The 9,631-nt window shown below is 51.2% G+C and overlaps 2 protein-coding genes across 3 annotated transcripts in view; both read left to right on the top strand.

Moving 5' to 3' along the window:
• Window positions 1–401: 401 nt before the first annotated feature.
• LOC311360696 (uncharacterized protein) lies at window positions 402–2,483 on the top strand (the record flags this gene model as incomplete). The annotated part of the gene is made up of 4 exons (XM_084480806.1): window positions 402–599; window positions 1,147–1,328; window positions 1,715–1,841; window positions 1,944–2,483. The coding sequence occupies 4 exons, from the start codon at window positions 402–404 to the stop codon at window positions 2,481–2,483; spliced, it is 1,047 nt and encodes a 348-aa protein (XP_084336932.1).
• Window positions 2,484–3,478: 995 nt separating this feature from the next.
• The window catches only part of pgap6 (post-glycosylphosphatidylinositol attachment to proteins 6), a 15,350-nt gene continuing 9,197 nt past the window's right edge, over window positions 3,479–9,631 (top strand). For both annotated transcript variants that reach the window (XM_084480636.1, XM_084480635.1), the window contains exons 1-7: window positions 3,479–3,616; window positions 3,871–4,060; window positions 4,368–4,569; window positions 4,869–4,996; window positions 6,506–6,768; window positions 7,125–7,501; window positions 8,202–8,292. In XM_084480636.1, the coding sequence (XP_084336762.1) occupies window positions 3,553–3,616; window positions 3,871–4,060; window positions 4,368–4,569; window positions 4,869–4,996; window positions 6,506–6,768; window positions 7,125–7,501; window positions 8,202–8,292 (1,315 nt within the window). In that variant the 5' untranslated portion in view covers window positions 3,479–3,552. The remainder of the gene's footprint in view (window positions 3,617–3,870; window positions 4,061–4,367; window positions 4,570–4,868; window positions 4,997–6,505; window positions 6,769–7,124; window positions 7,502–8,201; window positions 8,293–9,631) is intronic.

Below are 9,631 nucleotides of genomic sequence, written 5' to 3'. Positions count from 1 at the left end.
AGGTCATGTGACCTCGTGTTTGGAGCGACTTTCCGGCTATTGTGTCCCAGGACTATGGACGGTAGTTCTAGCATTATTCACAGCCTGTGTAACAGAAGCGCTATAAACTGAAACAGGGGTGACACATGATCCACACTTACATCGTTGTCTCACATGGGGTATTCTTTGGAAGGTGTGTCATTCATTTGGCCTATTGGTTTATCGTGGATAATTCAGGAATACACATTTCACAAAGGGTGTATTGTAGCCGATTGAAATCGAGATTTTGGCAACGGCGATTTTCAAGTCTGTCGAGTTTGTTGGGTATCAAGCATCTCCTGCTGCGCGTCAAAGGGCGCAGCGCTTTTACGCACAGGAACGAAACCACTCTGACCCGGAGAGTTGGTGGAACTGGTGGCTCAATGGCATCATGGATCTCAAGCGACTCGTGTCCAGATCTGAAAGAACTGGAGAAAAAGATTGGGCAAAAAACACCGGAAAGTCTTGTTGCTTCGATAAGAGATCATGCGATGGATCGCGACGAGAAAGGAGACCACAATGACATCGATAAGGACAACGGCAGCTTTTCTGAAAAGATTCAACACCTGAAACGAGAGATGGTAAGGACTTGATCAGTTCAACATAAGTTTGTATATTTATATTGTATATTTTTATTAAATGAAAATAAACTCGTGCGTCTATGCGAGAGGTGGTCATTTTCTCAGCGACTACTAGCGCTCTGTTCCCCCTGAAGACTTCTTCCTTCCGTCAGCTGGGAGCTCATGTAACCCACCAGCCCACCTGCTAGTGCTGCTGATACATGATCGACATGTCTTCACAGCCGCGCCTCTCCTCTCCTCCTCTCTCCTCTTCACCTGCACCCACCTTATCTGACGATTGACAACACACACGCATGCTTGCACACGATGCACGCCCCTATCTATATATTCTCTGTATTATATGTATTTTTTGTTGTTATTGTTTGTTTTTGTTATTTATTGTTATTTGTTATTTGTTACTTCTTGGCATGCCTCAGAATGCTTGAAATCAGAAGCATTTCATCGCCACTAATAACCTCCTTGAAGCGTGTAACTGGTTAGCTATAGGGTGTTTAACTAGAGTTAGTTGTAGCCTGTGTGTGTGTGTGTGTGTGTGTGTGTGGTGCAGAGGGGGCTCCGGCGGGCTGACGTACAGATCCTGTACCAGCTGGTGGCGGTGCATGAAGGCCTGGAGGCGCTGCGCTGGCTGGAGGAGGAGCCGGGGGGGGCCAGCGGAGGCAGCAGTCTGACGGGCAGCCAGAGCAGCCTGAGCACCGCCGAGGGAGCCTGGCCCTCCCTCACCCCCAGCAGGTCAGCCATTCACACTCTCAGCCCTTCATTCATTGACCAGAGCAATAATGACGAGCGTCACCGCGAGAGAACTGCAGCGCTGCATGTCAATCAGCTGCTGCACAACAACTCTGTGTGGGAGAGTTTGGCGATGGCTGTGCTCTATTACTGACTGGCAGGCTGTACATGTGCTCTATTACTGACTGCCAGGCTGTACATGTGCTCTACTGCTGACTGCCAGGCTGTACATGTGCTCTACTGCTGACTGCCAGGCTGTACATGTGCTCTACTGCTGACTGCCAGGCTGTACATGTGCTCTACTGCTGACTGCCAGGCTGTACATGTGCTCTACTGCTGACTGCCAGGCTGTACATGTGGTGAATCTCTCGGTGTCGTCTCTCCATGAGGAACAGTCCTGGTCCTGGGGGGTGCTCTCCTCCCAGAAAGGAGCCAGCAGGAGTCCCTCTCTCACCACCCCAGGACCCCCCCCAGGACCCCCCCCAGGACCAGGACCCCCCCCAGGACCAGGACCCCCCCCAGGACCCCCCCCAGGACCCCCACCAGGACCCCCACCAGGACCCACCCCAGGACCAGGACCCCCCCCAGGACCAGGACCCCCCCCAGGACCCCCCCCAGGCTGAGAGCCTCCCAAAGCCCCGCCCCTGGGGGGAGGGGGCGGGCTGTACCCCGGGCGTCAGGGGGAGCAGCAGCCCAGCCCCGGGGAGGTCGGGAACGCCGCCCGGGCCCCAGGACCCCCGGAGCGGCTCCCGGGCCGTGGGGAAGGCCCCGGACCCCCAGAGCGGCTCCCGGGCCGTGGGGAAGGCCCCGGACCCCCGGAGCGGCTCCCGGGCCGTGGGGAAGGCCCCGGACCCCCAGAGCAGCTCCCGGGCCGTGGGGAAGGCCCCGGACCCCCAGAGCAGCTCCCGGGCCGTGGGGAAGGCCCCGGAGAGGTCTGACAGGAAGAGGCCAAAGAGGGGCGGGTGTCTGGCCCCAACCAATCACAACGGAGAGACCAAGATGCAGGGTGATGTCATCAAGGGGTGTGGCCAGAGGGCGGAGGAGGAGGAGCTGAGGGTGGAGGAGGTGAGGGTGGAGGAGGTGAGGGTGGAGGCTCTGTTCGGGTATGATGCACAGTGGTGCTGGGTGGAGTCACAGGATGATGTCACATTTTTATGATCCTTTGATTATATTTAATATTTTTTCATGCTACTTTTTGAAGGACACATTTAGGATATTATTACATTTAGAATGATAAGTAATACCTGAGAGATGAATGTTATTATTACATTTAGAATGATGAGTAATGCCTGAGAGATGAATGTTATTATTACATTTAGAATGATGAGTAATGCCTGAGAGATGAATGCTGTTTAACAGATTTGGAATACGTTTAATGTTTTTCATTCTCAAAAGACTCTCCACTCAAAATGTATAAATAATATAGATATATGAGATATTAATTATATCGATATAAAGAGTGTATTTTTGCAAAGGATTGATCCACTATAAAGTATGAGATAGCTATTGAGTACGAGTTTGTATGTTTTATATTGTGATTCAATAAACTTCTGTAACATCTGTGTTTCATTTCAAATATCGTACGCTTTTCACAATAAGAATCTGATCATTACGATATTTATTCTGGTGGACAACTTTATGTTGTCCTCTACCCAACTTTATTCTAAAGGTTCCTACAAATAAACAATGTCATGTTTATATCTATATATACTATACTACCCAGAATACCCACTACTGTATACACTATACTACCCAGAATACCCACTACTGTATACACTATACTACCCAGAATACCCACTACTGTATACACTGTACTACCCAGAATACCCACTACTGTATACACTATACTACCCAGAATACCCACTACTGTATATACTGTACTACCCAGAATACCCACTACTGTATATGAAGGCGGCTCTCCTTCCGCCAGGCGGACAGGTAAAACATTTACTATAGTCCTCGTGCGATAAATGCGATAAATAAATGTGTTCCCTTTCGGGACAAATAAAGTACTGAAGGCTGAACAAATAACATCAATAACATCAATAACATCAATAACATCAATAACATCAATAACGTCAATAACAATGCACCAGCCCCCGCTGACGTCACAGTGTTGTGTCCCTGGAACCCGGAAGTGGCGGCGGGCCGGGCTGTGATTGGCTGGTGTCGTCGGACGGGAGAACTGAACTAACATGTAAAGGTGCACAAAGTGGACACGGGGAAAATGGGACTTCGTATGATCCTCTGTGGTCTGTTCGTCGCCCTGGCCGCGGGGTCCTCTGAACACGGTGAGTTGAATGTCAGACCGACGGCTGCTGTCACCTCTCTGGGAGGGAAATATCCGGATCACCAATACGGTCCTGTACCAATAAACAGGAACCCCCTGAATCGATACCCTGTCAAACATGCTTTATTTAAACGGTACATAAGTGCTGTATTGTCGGATGGATGTGTTTTAACCGGGCTGTTAGTCGGCTCCGAGGGTCCTCGGTGCCCCGGGACCTCCCGCCGGGCTCATGTGTCACACAGCTGCTGTGTTCAGACGGACAGGTGGTCTTCGTGAAGGAGCTGTGGTCCCGGCCGGCCCAGAAGCTGTCCCGCTACGGCTGGTTCGGCAGCGCGCGGCTGCAGCGCTTCGTGGTGCCGGAGGACGCGGCCGCCGCGCGGTGGCGCTTCACGGTCACCAAGGGCCACCGCTTCCCCGGCCTCTGCGGAGAGCACAACGTGACCATGTGAGCGCGTTAATGACCGAGGACCCCCCGTCTGCTACCCCCTCTTTCCCTTTCCTGTTTTGACTACTCTATATTTTTAGAATAACTGCAGTTTCCCGTCAGCCGCTCTCCTCTCTCTGCAACATAATCCTTTTGTTGATGTATTTATTCCATACTACACGCAGTTATGCTTAAGACCTAATGTTTAATATTCAAGACTTCAGTTTGAGTATTGAGATATTATTAAACTATTATTATTATGAGCCTATATCTGCGCTATAGAGCACTAACACCACACTGCTGACCTCTCCTGTGTGTCCCTCCTCAGTCATATCCGGTGGGGCGCCCCCCCCGTCGTCGACCCTGTGGGCCAGGTGTTTCCTAACGACACAGAGTGGAGCCCCGCCCACTCTCTGCATCTGCCCGTGACCTCTATAGCCACGGCGACCTTTAACCTCTCGGACCCCAGCCCTGGGGACTGGTACGTGGCCGCCCACCTGCCCAGAGACGACGGGCGCATCCAGCAGAAGGTGGGCGGCCGACCGTGAGCATGAGCGTGTTCTTCAAGGAGCAGGAGAAGCTTCAACCTTCTCCTGCTCAGTGCAGAGCAGGCTCTGTTCAGACACACTGTTTCTAACCAGGATCAAAATAGGAGAACAGATGAGCTCCAGGATAAGGCTGTCGTGGTTTGTGGATCAGTGCAAAGTTCAAATTTCCTGACAAAAAAGGAGAAATGTTTTTTGCCAGCCTAGTAAGCATAAACAAAGTGTTTAAGGTGTTTCTTTGTCATCATGTTGTGTCTCTCTTCACTCCTTCTTGTCTCTCGTAGGGTTTTCCGTCCTGCTCCTACTACTTCCAGCCACAGCTGTCAATCAGGAGAGCCGTGGACACGCCCATTCTCCAGCAGAGCTCGGGGCTTCCTCAGACCGCCGGCCCCGACAGACCTGCTCGGCTCAAGTGAGGCGGCTGTTAGCTCTGTGGTGATGGACAGCAGGCTGTGGCCAAACGGCACGCTTCTGTTATTCTGATGGCCGTCCAAAGTTACTAAAAGTCACTCATTCAGTATGATGGCCTGGTGAACACCATGTGAAATACACTACGTTTACATGCACAGCTTAATCCCATTAAAGCCATAGTTCCACTATGCTCCTCAATTGGACAACTGCAATTGTCCTCGTATACATGGCGGTGAGTAAGTCGATCCATTGGCCGAAGCGTGTCATGCCCCGGTACGATAGGTGGCGCTGTGCCCATTTCAACTAGTGGTAGTAGAGCCACCGGTTGACCTCTTTACGTCACCAGCAACAACAAACTCAGGTGGCATTAGAGAAAGATATTTTCAGTAGACAGCTGTCAGTTCACTTGGGGTCCATATCATTTCTCCGACGCTCCGTTGTTCCGACCTCTCAGTCGTATGCGGACTCCTCCGGCTGCTCTGCCGGCGGAGGAGTCGGTAAAGCGTAGTGTGTACTGAATGCACGTTGATGATGATACACTCCTTATAGGGGGTAACTACATTGGCACGACACCGGCTTCCTCCATCTTCTGCGCCAGCTTTTTAAATAAATCGCCGACCCAAAGTTAGTTGACAGCTGTCAGCTGAAAACATCTTTCTCCCGCCGGAGCAGCCCCTCCGCCGCCCGTCCGTATACGTTCCCTGCCGCATCGCAATGAATGAATAAAGATCGTAAACACGTCGGGAGAAAAAAACATTTATTTTGACAGATGTGCCCGAAGTTACTACTTTACAACCTCGTTGATGACCCACATTTAGGAAAACATTACTACTACTAGTACTTTTAATTCAGCCTTGGGTGAAATGGAAGCGTATTGTTCGTGTGCTTCCACCTTTAATGAATGCATGCCATGCGCGCTCCCGCGGCCGGGACACAATTCTTATAGGGGGTAACTTCTTCTGCGCCACCTTTTTAAATAAATCACAGTTTCTCGTTTTCCGACGGCGACAACAACACGACTATCGTCTCCTTCTACTTCCGGCTCACGGCCCCGGGAAAAGATCTGGAGCATGTGCAGAACGCATAATCCAATCCCACTCCGTACATGCACGCTTAAGCTGTCTTAATTTGATTAATTAAGCGGTCTTAATTTGACTATGAGAAACCCAATTAGATTAGATTTGAGCTCGACTAAGGTGTATACATGCATCTTAGTAATCCAATCATAGTCGGACTAACCCAATAATTTGACTTTCTTGAGTGTCATGTAAACGCACTGATTGTTTATCTTTATGAATGAATGAATGAATCAGTCCAAGTCGTTATTTAGGACATCACAGTACTGAGGCGTTGTCCCACTGGCTAGGGGGGCTGTTCTAAAGGGTCAGTGGACCAATCAGGTGGCCTGGTGCTATAGTTCTGTTCTTTCTATTCCCAGGCTGTTTGTTCTGGTAGTATAGTTCTTTATATATATATATATATATATATATATGTTTCTTTCTATTCCCAGGCTGTTTGTTCCCGAGTTTGTCTCCTCTCTGACGGTCGCTGTGACGGACTGCCGATGGCAGACGGGCGAAGGGGCGTGTCCGTTGGTCTTGAGACTTGGCTCCGCCTCCGCTTTGAAAGAGGGTCTTGTGACAGCGAACTGCTCGACCAATGGCTGCTCTGTAACACTCCTGGCCCCGCCCTGGCACACCTGGCTACGCGTGGTTGTGGAGAGTGACCGTGACAACCACACCGTGACCTTCAACGTCTCCTCTCAACACACAGGTGACCTTCAACGTCTCCTCTCAACACACAGGTGACCTTCAACACTTCTTATTGGTCAATGTAGCACAGCTGTTGATTGGCCCCCTGGGGGACTGTAGCGCCCGGTGGATCTGTCCATCGTCCTATGTTGTGATCTCACTAGAGATAGGGGCGTGTCCACCTGGATGTACCATGGCTGGCTCTCCCTCCAGTTGCTCCAGTCCACTGGGCAGACTGGTAGCCTGAGCTGGGCAGACTGGGAGCCTCAGCTGGGCAGACTGGGAGCCTGAGCTGGCCAGCATACAGGTGCTGGCCAGGTGGCCCCTCCCACTGGGGATGGTTCTAATGGTTGATCCCGCCCCCGCCGCCGTTCCCAGTGAGCTGCAAGCCAGAGAGCGTGGGCCTGGCGCCGGACGCCATCCAGGCCCCCGGCAACCAGACCCACGGCAACCAGACCCACGGCAACCAGACCCCCGGCAACCAGACCCACGGCAACCAGACCCCCGGCAACCAGACCCACGGCAACCAGGCCCACGGCAACACGACACCGGCGGGCGTGGCGGGCGTGGCGGGCGGGGCGTGCGTGCGCAGCGTGCCCGTGCTGGCTGAGGAGCTGGACGTGCTCTCGGTGAGCTTCTCTCCGGTGGGCGGAGCCAACGTGAGCGTGGAGAGCTCCGCCCCCACCCTGCTCAGCTACCCCCTCAGCACGCTGACCAGCGGGGGGGCGCTCAGCCTCAAGGTCACCCTGAACACTGTGAGGGTCACACACACACACACACACACACACACACACACACACACACACACACACACACACACACACACACACACACACACACACACACACACACACACACTGAACACTGTGAGAGACACACACACACACACACACATACACACACACACACACACACACACACACACACACACACACACACACTGAACACTGTGAGACACACACACACACACACACATACACACACACACACTGAACACTGTGAGACACACACACACACATACACACACACACACACACACACACACACACACACACACACACTGAACACTGTGAGGGACACACACACACACACACACACACACACACTGAACACTGAGACACACACACACACTGAACACTGTGAGACACACACACACACACACACTGAACACTGTGAGGGACACACACACACACACACACACACACACACACACACACACACACACACACACACTGAACACTGTGAGGGACACACACACACACACACACACACACTGAACACTGTGAGACACACACACACACACACACACACACACAGACTGACTGACTGACTGACTGACTGACTGACTGACTGACTGATACTGTTTCACTCGATCTCTCTGTTCTGTCTTTCATTGTGTGTGTGTGTGTGTGTGTGTGTGTGTGTGTGTGTGTGTGTGTGTGTGTGTGTGTGTAGACTAACAGCACCCTGGGGAGCAGCAGCAGTGTGGTGGCCTGTCTCTCCCCCTGGGCGGCCGTCCTCAGCAGCTCTCCGTCCTGCCAGACAGGTACCCTCATGTTGTCATCACCCTCATGTTGTCATCACCCTCATGTTGTCATCCCCCTCATGTTGTCATCACCCTCATGTTGTCATCCCCCTCATGTTGTCATCCCCCTCATGTTGTCATCACCCTCATGTTGTCATCCCCCTCATGTTGTCATCACCCTCATGTTGTCATCACCCTCATGTTGTCATCCCCCTCATGTTGTCATCCCCCTCATGTTGTCATCACCCTCATGTTGTCATCACCCTCATGTTGTCATCCCCCTCATGTTGTCATCACCCTCATGTTGTCATCACCCTCATGTTGTCATCCCCCTCATGTTGTCATCCCCCTCATGTTGTCATCCCCCTCATGTTGTCATCACCCTCATGTTGTCATCGTTGGAATGACTTCAGCATCGTGACGTCATGAGGCTCCCTGAATAAGCATGTTCAATATTGTTGTATTATATATATTATTATAGCCCCTAACTCCATACCCTATAGGCCCTAACTCCATATACCCTATAGCCCCTAACTCCATATACCCTATAGCCCCTAACTCCATATACCCTATAGCCCCTAACTCCATATACCCATATACCCTATAGCCCCTAACTCCATATACCCTATAGCCCCTAACTCCATACCCTATAGCCCCTAACTCCATATACCCATATACCCTATAGCCCCTAACTCCATATACCCTATAGCCCCTAACTCCATACCCTATAGCCCCTAACTCCATACCCTATAGCCCCTAACTCCATATACCCTATAGCCCCTAACTCCATATACCCTATAGCCCCTAACTCCATATACCCTATAGCCCCTAACTCCATATACCCTATAGCCCCTAACTCCATATACCCTATAGCCCCTAACTCCATATACCCTATAGCCCCTAACTCCATATACCCTATAGCCCCTAACTCCATATACCCTATAGCCCCTAACTCCATATACCCTATAGCCCCTAACTCCATATACCCTATAGCCCCTAACTCCATATACCCTATAGCCCCTAACTCCATATACCCTATAGCCCCTAACTCCATATACCCTATAGCCCCTAACTCCATATACCCTATAGCCCCTAACTCCATATACCCTATAGCCCCTAACTCCATACCCTATAGCCCCTAACTCCATACCCTATAGCCCCTAACTCCATACCCTATAGCCCCTAACTCCATATACCCTATAGCCCCTAACTCCATACCCTATAGCCCCTAACTCCTAAACAGGCAGAACAGTAATCAATACACACCTGATTTATTGATTGACTTGCCTGCAGCTGTACTTCTTGACAAGTGGCTCAAGCCACCAAGCTAATGCAGCGTTTACCACACACACTTTACTCA

This window comes from Micromesistius poutassou (assembly GCF_964030765.1).
Source record: "Micromesistius poutassou genome assembly, chromosome: 16".
In the NCBI taxonomy this organism is placed as follows: Eukaryota; Metazoa; Chordata; class Actinopteri; order Gadiformes; family Gadidae; genus Micromesistius; species Micromesistius poutassou.
This window is presented reverse-complemented; position numbering and strand designations above follow the sequence as displayed.